We start from the raw sequence: 19,567 nt of genomic DNA, 5'->3' as shown, positions 1-19,567 counted from the left end.
GGCCTCTGTTGTGTGTGTGTATGTGTGTGTGTGTGTGTGTGTGTGTGTGTGTGTGTGTTTTTGTATACACATTTTATATATACACATTTATATATTATCTACATTCACTTTCCTAATTAATTGTCCCAATTGTTATCAATATACGATATCTTATTTCACTCTTCTAAGAACAATTTTTGACTGCCAGTCTATGCTATTATTAGTATCATCATACTAAAAAGAAACCTGTGAGTTTACACTTAAACTCCTAATGAAAATTAAGCATTTACATCTCCATTTTGGTATTTGGTATATATACAAGTGTGTTCATGTGCACACGTGTACAGAGGCAAAGAGGTAAAAATGGGGAGAGAGAGAATTAAAAACAGAGGAAAAAAGCAGAGAGAGGGGTTTGTCATTGGGAATTGACAAATTCTGGAGATGAGCAAGTCCAAATCAGTAAGCTTGGAGAGTTAACAAAGGCTGAAGAATTGAAGGCTGACTTTCAATGTGAGGCAGAGATGTAGGAAAGCACATGATTCAATCCATTCAAAGGTTAGGATGGATCACCATTAATTTTTTCATTGCCTGGTGGTTCAGAGGCATGAGGAACACAAAGTGATTAAGCAGCAATTTTAACTTCCAGTTCAATAGAATCACTCTCATATCTCCTGGAGGAAGATTTCTCATTCCCATTCATGTCACTTCCACTTTTACCTATTTCTGGACCTATGAATCTTGGTGATGGGTGAAACAAAAGCATTTGTTGATAACAATTCTGAGCATATTGGGTTAGAAGAATACATCTGGAATAAAGGAGATCCCTTAGGAATTCTCTCAGTATAAATGTGCCTTGTGATTAAGTATAAAGGAAAATTATAACAATTCAATTAAAGCAGAACAACTAATATCCCAGCTCCTTCAGAAATGAAGTTTTGGATATTCCCACCAAATAAGAACATGACCAGCTGACGTGCTTGTTAAAGCTAAAGGCAATAACAGAATGATTAGCAGAAGAAGGCAGCTATGAATACCAGTTCTGACTACATCACCATTAAAGAAATTAAAATTGCTATTGTCATGAATATCTCTTCTTTATTTTGTTATTGATATATGTGTGCTTGCCTCCTTATATAATCTATTTCTTCCCTACGTAATCCCATTATCATGAAACACAAGATGTGTTGCCTTAGATCATGCTATTTGGATATCTCAATGCAGTAAAGTTGAACACATGAAATTCACCACCACAAAGAGCCACATTACGTGTAATTCTGGTAAATCATCTACATCCATGGGTACCTGTCATCATGGGATGCCTGCATGCATTTCTTCTATTTATGGGCCTATTAGAGCTCATATTATGTACAGTTGCATTTGAATGTGGTAGAAAGAAACCACATGTAAAATGAACGGATGCATTGATATCTTAATGGGGTTTTGACAAGCTGGTCCTAAGATATTGTAACCATTCTCCTTTAGGTACTAATTTTAAGAAATAATACTTGCAGATCTAAGGATATCATTTTAAGAACTTAGCTTCAGTGTGGTCCATAAAATGTCTACATACATGGAAAAGGGCTAAGTGAAATAAATCCAGGAATCATGCATCCACAAAGTAAAGACAAAACTTCTAAAGATTATTTTTCTTCCAACAAATAAAAATATCCTTGACCTTTAGGAATGCATTCTTTACCTCCTTGTTCCTCAGGCTGTAGACCACAGGGTTCAGCATGGGGATGACCATGGTGTAGAACACAGATGCAATTTTGTCTGTGTCCATGGAGTGACTGGAGCTGGGCTGTAAGTACATGAAGATACTTGTCCCATAGAAAATGGAGACTGCAGTGAAGTGGGAGGCACAGGTGGACATAGCCTTCCTATGTCCTGAGCCTGAGCGCATCTTTAAGATGGTGACAAAAATGAATATGTAGGATATCCAGATAACTAGGAGCGCAAAAAAGATACAGAAACTCACAATATAAATAAGAACCAGTTCACTAATGTGTCTGTCAGAGCAAGAGAGAACCATGACTGCCGGAATATCACAGAAAAAATGGTGGATCACATGGGACCAACAGAAAGACAGACTGAATGTGTCTCCAATATGGATGGAGGCATTTAGGAAACCAATCACATAGGAGCCTGTGACCAGACTTGCACACACACTTCCTGTCATGATACTGGTGTAATGCAGGGGCTTGCACACTGCTGCATAGCGATCATAGGCCATTGAGGCCAACAGGTAGTTTTCCACGGTAACCAGAGCTGCAAAAAAGTACATCTGAGCAGCACAAGCGTTGTAGGAGATGACCTGGTGTCCTATCAAGAGCCCAGCCATGACTGTGGGAGTGACAGAAGAACAGGAACAAAAGTCCACCAGAGACAGGTTACCCAGGAAAAAGTACATGGGAGTGTGGAGACGGGAGTCCAGGACAATCAACAGGATCATCCCCAGGTTCCCAACCAGAGTGATGATGTAGATGAGGAGGAAGGTCACAAAGAGGGGAAGCTGCAGACCTGGGTCATTGGTTAGTCCCAGCAGGATGAAGTGTGTCACTTCTGTCCTGTTCTCCATCAATGTTTTCTGAGAATCCTACATGGTCTGTAACAACATCAGCAACAAAGAACAGAATGATAAATAATTTGAATCAGAACTGGAAAGTATAGTAACAACATGTAACTATACTTTACAATTCTGCCAGTATAGCAATAACCTGTACTTGGAATATTTCCAGAAAAGCATGTTCTTGAAAAACCATGAATGCATTACTTGCATGCAGGGTACCATACCTTGAATCTGTAGAATCTTAATTATGTATGTAATTTTGAAATTTTATCACTTGTGGACAATTTATTTTTTATGAAAATTATTTGTATGACTCTATGGGCCAGTTCACTATTGATGACCTAGTAAAAGCTGACTCTTCCTTGTGGCCCACCTGCCTGGAACTGCTGTAGACCCTGTGGGTGTGTATCCACTGTCTCTTCTCAACAACATTGTGAGTTCAATTGGCCGTTACTTCAAGTATATAGTGAACCACAAGAGAAATTTAGTCATAATTGCCCAAGTGTTAATGACAACCTCAGCCCTGGACCCATGCCAATCTTTAACACATGTTGATTCATTCCTAAATCTAAGGGTCTCATTTAATTTTAGATAAAATTGTTTTTAAATAAATTCATAATTACTCATTGTTCATTTTGTTTCCAACTAGGATTCATGGTGAATTTGAAAATGACTGAATAGGTGGAAAACTCATCTTGCTCACTGTATGTTTGCCTTTCATCAGTGGTAAAACAAACAAAATCTGGAAGAGTGAAATGATCCTTCTTTCAACCACATATGTGTACTGACTAACTTTGCAAACTCTGAGTTGCACTGTGACCTTTCCCCCACAATCTCATGCTTACTATCAACAGCACATCTACACAAGGTGACAAACCATGTGCCTAAAAATAAAAACTTTTAATCAAGATGAAGATGAGTTTTACCTCTTGAATCAATGTAGCACATTTGTATGTATTGTCCACGTGCTGGGATCATGGGATGGGGGAGCAAGTTCAATGGGCAGATGCAATTCTGTGTGAAGGCAGGTCATCTATCATAGCAGGCACAAAGCTTGGGTCTTGGAAGAGATGCATATCAAACCTGCCATTACTGCACAGCAGACACCAGTCCTAACCTACCTCCCCAAGACATCCCACTTTCATCTTCAAAGTGAAGTCAGAAAAGAGATCTATGCTCAGGTATTATTATGAAAGTTAAATAAGGAAGTACATTAAAAATAATAGAATGCTGGGTATTAAGCCTAGCCTCCTGAGTGCCAGCTATTCTGTTGTTCGGATGGGATCATGGTCCATGTTGATTTGATCAAGGTGAATGCTGACATCCAGGGCTTTGGCTGTAGCAACTTTATAGTCTTGAAGCTTCCCTCTTCCCTCCCCAACTTGCCTTTTCCCCTGCATTAGGACCACACTCACATTTCCTGTGATTTCCAGTGTCCTCTATCTTTACCTTAAACAAATGATTGTTGCTCCTGCAATTCCATGTGAGCTATTCATTAAAAAAAAATCTTCCTTAAAATCTGTGTTTTTACTTGAGTAAAGATCCATTTTTCTTATATTCATTCTTTCTCTTGTCACTTTCATAGCCAAGTCACAGAGCTCAAGGGTTGAAAGATCTATTTATGGGCTGTCTTGAGCTCAAAGACCTATTGTGGTGGCAGGATCTATATTTATTTAAATGCTTCATTGTATAGCAACAGTATTTCAAACTTCTTCATTCACTTTGTTCTGCCTAGGCTGGCTTTGAATTTCTGTGCTTAATGTTCCATCTTCCTCAGTCTCCGGATCAACAGGGACTCTAGGAATGTGACACTGCACCTCGCTCTGTCTTATTTGAATGCAGCCTTGGGAAGCATTTGTATCCAAAATTAACTACTATTCTTTCCCATCTTCCTGCTAGACCTTTGGCATTTCCAATTTTTGAGCTCACCCTTATGAAGTCATTATGTTGGCCAACCTTTAATTTACAAGAACATTTTTAGCAAATATTAAATTTTACAACCAATGATAATGGCTTTGTGTATGAATGTGCATGTGTGTGTGCATGTAAGGATTATTATAATTTATTCTGTATTTTTATTCTTACATTACAATGAAGTAAATCCAGGGTGTATGCAGTTATCTGATCTTCAAAAACATTATATAGCTAATAACGAGAAAGACTAAAAATTCACAATTTAAAGCCATCTTCAACCTAATTAAAAAATGTATACTTTTAGTTACAGCATCATAAACACTAGATGTATCTAGTATTATATGTAGTAATAATCTATATAGTAATAATTTATGTGAGACTATAGGGAAAATTATAATGCATTCAGAGCATGCCAATTCATTTAGGACTCTTGTAATTTAATAAAGGATCATTTCACTATCTGGTTTTGTTGTTGATGATTTTTGTTTGTTTGTTTGTTTCTTTATCTTTAGTAATAGGTAAATATATAGAGAAAAGATGACATCAACAGCTAACCAATCAACGTGCAATATGTCTTACTTTTTTGTCCATATTTTTGGAGAAATAGCACTGCTAAATTCCTCATGAAAAAAGTGTTGACATTCACACAATAGGCTCACCTCCAGTTTTAAGAGCAGCATTGAAAACAGCTCTTTCTCTTTAAAAACAGCTCACAGTAAGTACAACTGAACCTCTGCTTTTGCCTGAACTGTGCTTCTCTCTAATAATGTTCATGGAATATAGACTCTTACCATATTATTGGAAGAGAAAGAAGAGTCAATTCAGAACATTCAGTCTGAAATCATAAAGTAATCCATGGGCTTTCATGAGTGCATCAGAGGAGATCCCAGGAAGTGATCAAAAGTTTGCAAAATCTCTACAAAATAACATCAGCATGTATCAACTTCTGAGTGTTCCATGGATTCTTTGTGTTATGGAAGAGTAACTTACCTCCTCCTTATTTGCAAAACAAACATGGTAAGATTACATCTCTTACATAATGTTGTGTCTGAATATGGCAAACACAGGAAGTCTAGTGAATACTTTGTGAAAAGCTTATTACTTCAAAGTCAATCAATGAAATTTTAAAATTTGAGTCTTTTGGGCTGTGGTTTGAAGGCTCATAGCAAATCCTCAGGTCAGAAGATGGCCCATAGATAGTAAGCACTGATTATCATTCAGATGAATAATTGGTGTCCAATGGGGAAGGCCATGAATGTGACCCTTTTAAAACAATGTGGTGTTGAGTCATACTGGGATTTCAGAGGCTAATCTTGGAGATCTGGTGAGGATTGCAGACTTTGAGACCTCTGGAGATTCCTCCCAGGAGAATATCTGCAGTTCTCATCCTACTTTTCTAGGGAAGAAGCAATTAAACAGTCCGTAGAGATTATGCTAGTTATATTTAGTGTGCACACATGTTTTGGTGTTACTTGTTATTTCTTATATTTCCTAATTAATGCATAATTTCCATAGGGTAACTCCTATAGTTTTAGCATATAATTCCAAGAATTTTGTCTAGTGTGTCATCTTGTATTCATTACCGCAGTCACTAAAACAAATTCTCTGAGTTGTTCTTTCATAACATCTCTCACGTCTTACACCTGCCATCGTCTTATTTTGCCTTTGCTAGAAGGTCCTTAAATATATCTTATAATATTTGACCTTTGATTCTGACATTTTCATTTTACCCTTTGCGATCATCCTTATTGTCACCTATGTGATAGGACAATATTCTTGGTTTGAAGTAGTATATCACTATACGGAAATTACAATTTTTTTTTCCATTCTGCAGTTGAGTAACATCTGTGCTGGTTTTAGTGTTTGGCGATTATAAGTAGGCTGATCTAAGTGTTCAATGAAATATTTTTGTGTTGACATAGGTGTTCATGTCATGTCATTCAATACCTAGCAGGCAGGATGATTTCTCAAATAAGAATTGTTATCTGAATAAGAAACTGCCAACCTGACTTCTAAAGAGACTCTTCCAATTTGACCTCCCCTTAGCAATCCATTCAAAATTTTTTTCACATCTTTATCAACATTTTCTACTTTACCTTTTAAAATTATTATTGTTCTCTTTCATTTTTGCTTGTTCTCTAATACACCTCCAGAAATCTCCCTTGCAAATCCTTATTTATTTTTAAACACCTACCATTATTACCCATATACCATTATTACAGCTCTGGCCTAGGAATTATTTCTTCTGGCAAAAAAAAAGATGAGAGTCATTTTTTTTTCATTTGCACGTTTGCTTTCCGTTCACACTCTCAAGCTGACTGACCAGAGATTTCTCAGGACAGGCACGTGTGATCACGACACGTTTGTTCTATGCATCTATGTTACTTCCCTTCAAATTGAAGCAGGGATTTAACCTTTTCAAACTTCAGCTTCTCTATCATAACAAAAGAGATGGTAAAATCTTGTCACCCTCATAGGATTTTCAAGAGCAGTATTACACGACATATACACAAAGCATAACACAATTTGTCCACATATTGGGGCTTCTACAGGATAATTACTAAGTTCACTGTTTATCAATCTGATACAACAACATGGGTCACAAAAGTACAGCTACTAAAATAATTTCTCTGCTTCTTCATGTCTTCCTTCCCCATTTGACTAGGTAGGACATGTAATAGTTCTGGCTGAGGAAGAATCACTATATGTGTTTGCTCATGCATGATTCTCCATTTGTCTTTTTTCCTACCCTAGGAACCAGCAGGCTTCCTGTCCCAGCAGGTGCCTTCATCTTTGAGATGTAGACAGAGCCCTCAACTAACCCACACAGCCTGTGTGAACATGTAGGAGCATGAGCAAGAAACAAATCTATAGTAGGCTCAATCATGGCCCCACAAGATATCAGAACCTAATATCTGTTGTCTGTATACATTATCTTATATGACAATGGCATTACAGTAGATTAAGTATAGTAAGATGAGAGATTAATTTGGTTTGTTTACTGCACCCTAAATTCAACTACCAATTCCATATAAAACCAAAACAGGAAAAATGGTAGATTGGGGTATCTCAATGGCCTGTTACTACACATAAACACTGAAAAAAAAACCAATGAAAAATGTAACAAGGATCTTTGTTACAACTCTGGGAAAGTGTTATTGAAAACTTGGAGGTTACAACTGCACATATTACTCTTCTTCAGTTCTGGAAACCAGAAGTGTGAAATCATCTCCATGAGCCCTTGTCCCTTGATAGGCTCCAGGGTACATTGCATTCCTTGCCTCTTCCATCCTCTAGGGGTTGTGGAATTCCATGCCTGTGGTCTTACCACTTCAATATTGTTTCCCTGGTGACTTTTCCAGCTCCTCTTTTGCCTAAGGTTAAATCTTTTTAACTCTATCCCATGAGGTATAGGGGATTGCATTTAGGGAGCACACACAGATAGTCCTGCATAATTTTTCATCACTAAAATCCAAAACCACATCTGCATAGTCCCTTTTGGCACCTTGAACATTGAAATGTTTTAGAATTAGGACATAGATTTTGTGTGTGTGTGTGGGAGGGGGCATTATTGAGCCTTCCATGGTGTGATACTGTGACATCCTACACTATCCTTGAAATTTTCCCATAAATCTGAGATAATTTTAAAACACTACAAAATCATTAAAATAGTAATTAGAAATGGTTCCAGTTGGAGAACTTTCACCGCAAATATGGAAGTGAAGATCTATGTTAGACGACACTGCTCCACATGGAGCATCACAACCACACAGCAGGTTAGAGCCCAGTATTACAAATGCTAAGTTGAGGCCTCCTGCTTTATAGGAGAATCAGATACCAGGTGGAGTCCCATTCCTATAGGTAAGTTTTGTACAGCATCGAGGTGCCTGGGCTCTCTCTTGTCCACTGAGGAGGTCCATGGAACAGAGTAGAGGAGAGTGTGGCTGCTAAGTCGATAATCAAGACCTCCAGAGAACAAGCAGGAAGCAGGTCTGATTTTTTGCACAGTTACCACAGACAGTAGCTAAGCAGATTACAGGCAGCCACCAATGCAATTTCTGCTCACTGTCCTTGCAGCAACCAATCAAGAAGTGGGCCATGGAGCAAGCGCAGGGACTGCACATGTGGCCTCACACCCAGGGCTGTGCCTACAAGGTTAGCAGTCTGCCACTCACATGCCTAGCACGAGGTGAGTGGCCTGTCACTCAGACGTCCTTAATGTATGCCATGTATGCAGTACTCCATGCACTTGTCCCCACACTGAGGTCCCTCCAAATCAAAATTGAAAACATGAAGGTTGTGCTTTAGATTAGCATAGTTAACATATCACATTTATAATGACAAATATTGTCACATTGATATTCTACATAAAAAATTAGAATCATTTTTTATAATTTGTGTATGTATTGTAATTGCTCAAGTATAACCATATATGAATTCTTTAAGTAATTTTATATTTAATGTGTCCTTCTGAATTATTACAATTGTTTGATACTATCAAGTGTTACTTGACACTTAATGAGACCTCACTTCCCAAAAAAACATTATGAGAGGGCTTGAAATGATCAACTTTGTGATGGGATTTCAAGGAAATCATTTTGTCTAAAAACAAGGAGTGCGAGAACTGAAAATATAGAAAGAATATTTCAAAAGAGCAGAAAATTTCCTGTGCCTTTGGAATGCACTGGATATTGATCTAGAAGGTTTTCATTAGTAGGAGTCACCACAATGATTCAAAGAGTCAACATATTAGTACAATTGAACTCAAAGCTCAATTAGTTTATTCATCCATTTAACAAACATGTATTAGAAGATATGATGAAACAGACGTGTATTCAGGTGCTGATGTTTATGTTATGGACATAACAAGGTCACTGCTCTTGTGAAGTTCACATTCTGCTTGGGGGAGATAAATGAGATACTGTTGAACAAGTATACAATAGGTGAGGGTGATAAGAACTGCAAAGAATGATACAGGATGAGGGAAGGTTTAGGTAGTGAGTAGACAGGAACCAATATATATAGGTGGTCAGGGAAGGACTCCATGTTAGGGAAACATTGAAGCAAAGGTCTGAATGGGGGTGAGAACATTCTCATATAAGGAATCTTAAGTGAAAGACCCTGAGGCATGAGCATGGTTGGAGTTGTGAAGAAATACAAAAGAAATCAATAAAAAAGAGAGAGACTGGGGAATGACAAGAGAGAATGTAACTCGGCTTAAGTAAAACTGAATGTCAGCATTGATTTCAAAGCGTTTGCAGATGAAATTTAAAATAATATTTGTTACTCAGTTTAATTTTTAAACAAGATGAAAGTTGGTAGTAATAGATGAATACATTAGGATGCTTTTATCATTCCTGGATTTTCTTATATACTTTTAAAAATCTTTTTAAAAACGAAAATGTGGACATGTGGAAGGCACAAAATGCGTTAGTCAAATGGAAATATAAATTCATATGAGATAACATTTATTTATCTCTCATTAAAAAGTCCAAAGCACATATGCTAATAATATATCACATTTTTCTCAAAAGGACTCATAGAACAGCAGTAAAGGAAATAAATATCAGACAAAGTTTTGTTCTAGTACCTAAGTCAAATATTAATTTATGATTATTAAACACTAGTATGTTAGTCTGGGTTTTCCAGTGAAATAGGATCAATAGGATATGGAGAGACACGTAAGAGGAGATTTATTAGGAATATAAGATCATGTAATTTGAAGTTTGGGAAGTCCCTTCATGTGCTACACACAAACTGAAGAGCAAGGAAACAGGTGCTTAGTTCAGTCTGAGTTCAAATGACCGTGAAGAAGTTGAATGTGAGCGGTGTCAGTCTAAGAGAACCCAGGGCCAAATCAGTAGCTCTGGCATCCAAGAATGAGAGAAGATGGGTGTCCCAGCTGAAGAAGTGAAAGAGAGACAGGGCAAGGGGGAAAGAGTGAACAAGACAGAGACATAAAGACACAGAAACACATACACACACACACACACAGAGAGAGAGAGAGAGAGAGAGAGAGAGAGAGAGACATACAGACAAAAGAATAAGTGCTTCTCCACTTTAGCTATATTTATGGAAGCCTGAATGGGTTGGATCATGGCCACTGACATAAGCCTACTTCTTTAATAAGCCTACTACTTCAAATACTAGACTCTTTGGGAGACACATATACACATGAAGAAACATCAATATCATCAGTGAGGGTTTTCACAAGCAGACTCCTGAGAGAACTATTCTCATTTTGTTTTTCTGGCCAAAGTATTTCTTTTTTCTTTTCCAGACAAGAACAGGTAACAATATCACTCAAGAACTTCAGTGTGGGGTTAAAATGCAACTCAGCACATGGAGGGAATGTGAGAGAAATGAACCCAGCAATTGTGCACCAAAATTCAAAATCCTAAAGATTACTTTGCTTCTGACAAATGAATAAACTCTTGGTCTTCAAGAATGCACCCTTGACTTCCCTGTTCCTCAGGCTGTAGACCACAGGGTTGAGCATGGGGATGACCATGGTGTAGAACACAGATGAGATTTTGTCTGTGTCCATGGAGTGACTGGAGCTGGGCTGTAAGTACATGAAGATAACAGTCCCATAGAAAATGGAGACTGCAGTGAAGTGGGAGGCACAGGTGGATATGGCCTTCCTATATCCTGCTCCTGAGCGCATCTTTAGGATAGTGATGAATATGAACATGTAGGATATTAAGATAACTAGGAGAGCAAAAAAGATATTGAAGCTCACAACAGAAACAAGAACTAGCTCACTAACATGCCTATCCGAGCAAGAGAGAACCATCACTGCTGGAACATCACAGAAAAAATGGTGGACCACATTGGACTTACAGAAGGAGAGACTGAACATGTCCCCAATGTGGATAGAGGCATTCAGGAAACTAACAATGTAGGAGCCTAAGATCAGCCAGGTACACACACGTGTTGTCATGGTGGTGGTGTAGTGCAGGGGCTTACACACTGCTACATAGCGATCATAGGCCATTGAGGCCAGGAGGTAATTTTCAACAGTACCAAAGGCTCCAAAAAAGTACATTTGAGCAGCACACGCATTGTAGGAGATGACCTTGTCTCCTAAAAGGAGCCCAGCCATGACCTTGGGAGTGACAGCTGAAGAGTAGCAAAAATCCACCAGAGACAAGTTACCAAGAAAAAAGTACATGGGAGTGTGGAGACGGGAGTCCAGGAGAATCAACAGGATCATCCCCAGGTTCCCAACCAGAGTGATGGTGTAGATGAGGAAGAAGGTCACAAAGAGGGGAAGCTGCAGACTTGGATCATTGGTCAGTCCCAGCAGGATGAACTCTGTCACTTCTGTCCTGTTCTCCATCAGTGATAGCTGCCAATCACTGTATATTATATAATCACGAGGGGAAAAAACAGAATGATAAATAAATTAATTGAAAGCTTGCATACAAGTTGTACTTTGAGATTCTCCAAAAATAACATAGATATCAGAATCAAATTTGGTGCATTAATTATGCAAAGGGTTACATACTGTCAAATCTTTAGAATCTTAATCAATCACATACACGGTTTTTAAAACTACACACATTTGTTATCTGACATGTATAGTCAATTACAAATTTGATCATAAGGACTACTGAGGATGAATCTGCCCAGGCTCCTCTGCTGAATTCATTATAAACTGACCCTTCCTTTTTGCCCACATTCCCAGAACTGCAGAAGGCCCTGAGGCTGTGTATCCACTGTCTCCTCTCAACCCCATGAGTTCTATTGGTTGTTCCCTCATGTATATAATAAAGCACAAGAGGTACAGTAATTTAATCATCATTTGCACAAGTGTTAATTGACAATCCTGGCTCTGGACACATGACAACCTTTTATACATGTTGAGTAGTTCCTAAGTCTTAGGGTCTCATCTGAGTATTTTAACTGAATTTATGGTGAACAAAGGGTTTGATAGATGAGGGTAGTTTCATCTTATTCACTATATATTTTCCTCTAAGGATGACAAATAATGAAATGAAAACCCAGAATGGTAAATTGACCCCTCTTTAATAATAAAATTATCATAAGTAAATTAAAAAACTCTGATTTGCATTTTAACCTTTTTCTTATGATAAAATGTTTATTATCCTCAGCATATCTGCCCACATGATATGGTTGGTGTGATTGAAGCATAAACCATTGATTTAGATTGAATATGAGTTTGGCTTTGAAGCATCATAGCACATCTCTCAGCACAGCAGGTGTGGTAGGGTAACAAAGGGTGGTGGGACCCTGAGCTGCCTGGAGATGATGTTCTGAGTGAAGATACATCATCAAGACACAGAACACCTAGAGCTTAGACTCTTGGAGGAGATGCATATCAGACCTTCCATTTACCACCCAGGAGTCACTGGTCCTATCCCAACCCCTCAGACATCCAATTTCCATCTGTAAAAGGAAGACAGTAAAGATATCTGCTTTGAGCTAATGTTGTGAGAACTAAGTAAGACAATGCCCAGAGGACTACAGCCTGCTGGGCGCAGGCACAGCCTGAAGAGTGTAGCCATCATGATGTTTTCCTTAGGCTGAGATCATGACCTATGTCCTAGTTTAGTCAAGGTGGATGCCTACATGCAGGGCTTCATTGGGGGTGACATTGGACTCTTGGAACATAACTCCCCAGTGGGCCTCTTCTCCCATGGTAGGGTCTCTGTGATGTTCTCTCCAGTGATTCTCAGTCTGGTCTGATTCAAGTGTATGATTTCTGCTTCTACAATTCCATAACAGCTTATCATTTTAAAATTTCTTCCTTGCTACCCATTTTCATTTGGACATAAGAGTCCATTGTTCTTAAAACCTATTCTTTCTCTCACTACTGATGTCCTATAGCCAAATCATAGACCAAGCTTGAGAGGACTCAGTTTGGGGGCTGTCTTTAGCTGATAGATCTGTCTCGTGGCAAGTTCCATATTGTAAAAGATTTAAGTTGAATTGATTCTTAAATAGAAAGAGTATTTTTCAACTTCTTTATTTGAATTAAAGCCTTTGGAAAATATCCTTCCAAGACTAACTAATTTTGCATGTACCATGTTATACAACAAATGATAAGGAGTTTGCATACAAGTGGGTTTTGTGTGTGCGTGTATAATGCAGTTAGTATTACTCTTCATTATGTTTTATTTGGCATTGGAATTATGCATAACAGTGGAATTAGTTGTGACATATTTGTACATGAACAAATACAGTTGGATGAACTTCATTCCCCAGAACCTCCTGTTTTCCTTCAATTCTCCTTTTCCCAGTCCTGCTCCTCTACTCTACTGGTTTCACTTCCATTGTGTTAATTGGTGCACTATAATTATACCTCAAATTGGGATTCATTGTTCTATGTATATGGAAGGAAAGGGGAGGTACTGGGGAAAAATGGACCAAATTACATTAATTATTATAATTCTTTATCCATAAGGACACTGAGAATTTGAGATGGTGTGTGATACTCTAACATTATACACATATTATGAGAAAGAGTCAAGGTTCTAGACTTAAAACCATCTTCCAAGAATAAGTATGAGATGCATTTAAAATGGTTGAAAGGCAGGGCAGAGCATGTTAATTAATTTAGAACCCTTTTGTAGCATAAAGAAGATTTATTTTTTTTTAATTCTAGGTTTTTGTTTGTTGTTTTTTGCTTTTTAATCTCCAGGGAGATGCAAATGAATATCACCACATAATCAATCAGGGCTTCAACTATCTTAATATTAGTTTATAATTTTTAGGATACACTGTGATTTGTCATATGCATTACTAAATCCACTATAATATATAATTTGTCATTTATTTCCCAGTCTGAATCTCACAATTTAAGAAATATTTGTAAAACATTTCTTTCCATTCATATATGTCATAGTAGGTGTAAGCAGGCCACTGCTTTTACATGACTTTAATTTATCACTAAAATGTTTATGGACTGCTGAAACTTACTAGTTTGCAAGAAAACAAAACACAGTCAGTCCATAATAGTCAATCTGAAATCATAAAATTCAGCAATGGGTATTGCACAAATACTAGTAGAGGCATAATTTCTCACACAGTAGTCCAGTGTTCCAAATCTCTAAAGTAGGGACATGGAGAAAAGAAGATTAATACAGATCAAGTTCTGATTTTGCCATTAATTCTTTCTGTGTCTTTCAAAGAGCCAAATACCTCCTCTGCATTTGTAAGATAAACATGAATGATTGCTTCTCTCCCACACTCCACAGTTGGTAGGTAGCTTGTTAATTCATTTAGGACACTTCTGTAGTTTAAAGAAGATCATTTCACTTTTCTGAATTTTTTATTTGTTTGGCTTTGTTTGTTTTCACCTCCAGTGTTAGGTGAATGTATAAAAAAAGGAGAAAATCTCAGCTCATGTCTTATTTTTTTGTTCTTGTGTCTAGAGAGAATCTCTAGCCTCCTTTTGACAGTTGTGAAACAGATTCCCCTCAATTTTTAGAAAAACATTGAAGCCACCTCTTGTTGTTTTTAAGTAGCCTCAGTAAGATAGCTGTCCTTACTTCTGCATGAATCACAGAACAATGTACACAGAACGCAGGTGCTTACCAGCTTGCCGGGGGAGAAAGAACACCCCACCCAAGATGTCAGTCTGATCATAAAGTCAGCCTTGGAGTACCTCATACCTTCTCGTAGAGGATCTCTCTCAGGTAAGTATCAAAGTATCCAAGTTGTCTAAGGAAAAACAGAGGAAAGAACATTAACATGGATTATGTTCTGAATTTACAGTTAATACTTTGTTTCAAAGAGGAATCTCTTACCTCCTCCTCATTTACAAAAAATAAACATGATAAGATTATATCTTTCATGTAATCCATAGAGTGTGCCTATAGAAAGTAAAACAAAAATAAATGACAAATAACAGAGGTTTATAAAACATCCTGTAAGAGGATATCATTTAAATGTCAATGAAGACAACTTTCATCATCGAGTGTCTCCCTGACCATGGTTGACGTCCTATAGCAAATCCTCATGTCAGAAGAAGGCCTGAATGTGCTCTCAGTGATTGTCCTTCACACATGTAAACAAAGCAGAGCATGGCGTGCGTTCACTCCGAGCAATGTACATTGAGTCGTGTTGGGACTTCAGAGGCAAACGCATGGGGACCTGGAGAGAATTATAGAGACCTGGAGATCTCTGGAGGCTTCCCCATGAGGCAGCTCCAGCTCTTGATCTTGCTTTCCTAGGGAGGAAGCAATTAAACTATTTGAGGAAATTGACTTAGTTATGATTAGTTAAATTTTACCAAGTATGAATGCTTTTGTATCACTTGGGTTTTTCTTCTTTCTAGATTTTCTAAATCACTCATAATGTTCATAAAGCAATAGCCACATATTTTAGTGGATAGGCCTAAGGATTTTGTCTAATGCATAGTCACTGATCACTACAACAATCACCTAAACCAATTCTGGCCTTCTCTCATGATTTCTTTTCCCACCTACTCCCACTGGCATCAAAAAGACTGTATTTTCCCAAGTATTCTTGCCTTTGTTAGCAGTTCCTTAACTATATACTAGAATACATGATCTCTGGGTCTGACATCTTTACCTCATCATTTCACATCCATCCCTGTATCCACTTGTGAGACAGGAGAATCTTTTTTTTTTTAATCGAACAGTAGCATTTATTATGTGAAATCCACAGTTTTGTTTGTTTGTCCGTTTTTTGTTTGTTTGTTTGTTTGTTTGTTTGTTTTTTTGTTTAGTGATGTTGGGATCGAATCCATGGCCTCATTCAGCCTAGGCAAGCTCTCTACCACTGAGCCACATTCCCAGCCTGACTTTATAGACTTTTGATTCTGCTTTACGTTGGTCTTAGTGTTTTGTGGTTATAAACAAGGCTGTGAATATAAACAAGGCTGATCCATCAACATCTGTTGGAAGCAGTTGCATGGACATGGGCTTTCATGTCATGTGAGTAAACGTGTTGAGTCAAGTTGATTTGTCAAAGGCAGTTTTTTTTTTTTTAAATTTTAATAAGAAACTGCTGAAGTGTTTTCTAAAGAAATTGTTCCAATTTGGACTCATACCAGCCAGCTACTTATACAATTTAATACCTTTATCAACATTTGCTATTTTAAGTTTTAAAATCATTGCTTTCTTTGTCATTCTTTAACATAGCTCAAGAAATTTTAGCAAATAATTTTGTTTCTTCTTCTTAAATACCCACCAATATTATTATTATATGCTATAATATATTTAAAAGTTGTGGTCCCTATTCCCTTGAAATTGAAAGCTTTTAAAATTTTTTTCCAACAAAAGAGGAACATTCATTTTTCTCATTTACACAGTTGCCTCTCAGTCCACAGTCCCAAGAAGACTTATCATAACTTTCTCAGTGCAGGAAGGTATAACATTGGCTCTCCAAGGTCATGTGTAAGCTTTCTCCCCTGCAAATTTGGACTTTTAAGCCTTCATAATAACATGAGCTAATTATTTAATATTATGTGTGTGTATAATATGTGTGTATATATCATATATATAATATACACACAAATATAGAATGTATATGTACACATATATATAATAGAATAATATCACTATGACAATTTTTAGTAGTTTTATCAGGTTCTTATTTTTTGCAATGCTAGGGCTCAAACACAGGGCCTTGTGCATTATAGACAGTGCTCTGCCACTTCCACCTCAATTTTCAGTTGTAAAGACAGGCTGGTAGTCTATGGTATGATCTGACAACAGAGGAACACAAAACACAAGCATTGAATACTCCCAATAAAACAATTTTAAAAATCTGAGTTAACATGTGCTATAATATATTTAAAAGTTGTGGTCCCCACCCCCTTGAAATTGACATGTTGGAACCTAAAACCCATTCTGATTCTGTTAAGAGGTGGGCTTTTAGAACATGATTAAATTTCGTTTTAGGAGCTAAGTTCTGCCACCATGATTAAGATTAGTGCACTTATAGAAGGGCCTGAGAAAACTTGCTGGGTCCTCTTTTTCTTTTTACCTTCCACTCTTTTTATGAAGTTATGCAGGGGTTCAAATCTTACACTTCTATTCACCAAGACAGATCTGGTTACAGCCATTGTTTAGTGTCCAGTATGTTGCAGCAGACACTAACTCCATGTCCCTGATTGGTACCATTCCTTAGTATAAAGAGCCAGTGAGCTGGTGCCAAGTCATCCTACTTGGCCACACCATTGTGGAATGGAAGCATTTTATTTTCACTGGAATAGACACTTATCACGTATATAGGCTTCCCTTCCTTACATGCAATGCTTCTGCCGAAACTACCATTCATGCCGTGATAGAAAGCCTTATCCTCTATAATAATATTCCACTAGAATTGCTACCAATTATTATTTCAGAGAAAAGGGAGTGGAACAATGGGTCCATATTCATGGAATTCACTGGGATGCCCTCACCCCGTCATTCAGAAGTAGCTGACTTGATTGAATGCTGCAATAGCCTTTTAAAGACACAATTACAGAGCTGGTTGGGTGCAATATTCTGCAGGTCCTATGCATTGTTCTCAAGTCTATATTCTCAAAATTAGAATCCCAAATTTGCTTTTTTCCCCATTGCTAAGATGCATAGGTCAAGGGGCAAAGGGGTGACAAAGAAAATGACATCAATGCTAGTGAGAACTTCTTCCACCAGGAGACACAAGGAGTGGTTCTAGAGAGTGGAAGTTAAGATTGGTGCTCAACCACTTTGAGCTCTCCGTGTTTCTGAAGTGGAAGGTTATGAAAAATTTTAAGTATTCTCTGGTGATTGACACTGACTAGCGAGGGGACTTCTATTTCACTGTGGAGGTAAAGAAGAATATGCTTGGATTGCAGGAGACCCCCATGGGACTCCTTTCACTATTAATATGCAACTAATAATGAGGAGGTTATGCAAGAGTTCAAAACATAGACTCCAAGAAGGTCCTGCTGTCCTTTATGAATAATGACTCTCCTTTTGTAAAACAGATATTGAGAAATAGAAAGATATTGGACCTTGGCAGACACTGAAACCCTAACCATGGGCCCCAAGTTACCAGCAACCTTAACTGCTTATTGTAAATTGCGTTTCAGTTGACTAAAAGGAAAAATCCAACGGTTCGGTTAAGGAAGGACTATTAGAACTTGTAGGATTATAGTTCTGAGTGAGCCCACCAATTAAGAGCCATGACCACCTGTCATGCTTGCTGAAGACAAAGGTAACAACAGAATGGGAGGCAGAAAATGTAGTTATGAGCACCAGCTTTTATCACTTGCCCATTAAAATAAAAACTCAAGGCTGTTATTCTAATGAATATTTCGTCCTTATTTTGTTATGGTAATATGTGTGCATGCCTAATGCAGTCATTGTCTTCCCTATCACACCACGCTATCATGAAGTATAAGATATGTTGAGTTAGATCATAGTAATTAAGTACTACATTGTTAGAGAAGAGGCTGATTCATAGTCATGGAAGAATTACCCTCTCCTGCTGATTTTTTTCCTCCTACTGATTATTAACCATCACCTTTGTGGAATGGAAGGAGGAGTAGGAGGAGTAGCTTAGCATGTGCACGGCCCTAGGTTTAATCCCCAGGACCACACACAAAAATCTCTTTCTGTTGATGTTACCCTGCGTGGAGACATTGATGTGAGACACAAATATCTTCAAGTTTTTCATCCAACAGTTTTATCTGAATACCCCTTCCCCAGATCCCTTTGTCACCAATTTTTCAACCACATTCCTCCCATCTCCTACTGTCAAACCAAATGTGATTTCTGGCCCATGGATTGGGATGTAATCAGTCACACTGTTGTTTATATTTTGAGAGGAGATGAATGAGCAGGTGTGCTGCCTGAAGTTCTGCTCAGGGCAGAGGTGTTCCTTCATTCCTGTACAATGGGATGTCTCAGGAAGAGGCTTTATTGCTGTACTTGTGAGTGGCACCAGCATGTCACACAGAAGCAACCGTAAACCAGATTCAAATATTCTACCCCCGTCAGTGATTATGGGGGGCTCCCTGTGAGGCTCAAAGGGCAGTCCTGGGAGAGAAGGCATTGTAGCAGGAGCTCGGCCATTTGGCCTGCTTCTCCAGGTAACTTACTTTGCCTTTGAGGCCTACTGGGTTTAAATAAGCACCTCCAT

General features: G+C 38.0%; 2 protein-coding genes across 2 annotated transcripts; both read right to left on the bottom strand.

The window, feature by feature from the left end:
- Nucleotides 1-1,612: 1,612 nt before the first annotated feature.
- LOC308641886 (olfactory receptor 5B3-like) lies at nucleotides 1,613-2,569 on the bottom strand (the record flags this gene model as incomplete). Its single annotated transcript, XM_081280466.1, has 1 exon — nucleotides 1,613-2,569. Exon 1 carries the CDS (start codon nucleotides 2,555-2,557, stop codon nucleotides 1,613-1,615), a length of 945 nt encoding a protein of 314 aa, XP_081136592.1. The 5' UTR covers nucleotides 2,558-2,569.
- An 8,290-nt stretch (nucleotides 2,570-10,859) lies between these two features.
- LOC308641885 (olfactory receptor 5B3-like) lies at nucleotides 10,860-11,804 on the bottom strand (the record flags this gene model as incomplete). The annotated part of the gene is made up of 1 exon (XM_081280465.1): nucleotides 10,860-11,804. The coding sequence occupies one exon, from the start codon at nucleotides 11,802-11,804 to the stop codon at nucleotides 10,860-10,862; it is 945 nt and encodes a 314-aa protein (XP_081136591.1).
- Between the last annotated feature and the right edge of the window lie 7,763 nt (nucleotides 11,805-19,567).

Source organism: Spermophilus citellus (assembly GCF_964194105.1).
Source record: "Spermophilus citellus genome assembly, chromosome: 2".
NCBI lineage: Eukaryota > Metazoa > Chordata > Mammalia > Rodentia > Sciuridae > Spermophilus > Spermophilus citellus.
The sequence above is the reverse complement of the archived record's forward strand: the minus strand, read 5'-3'. Positions and strand labels throughout refer to the sequence as shown.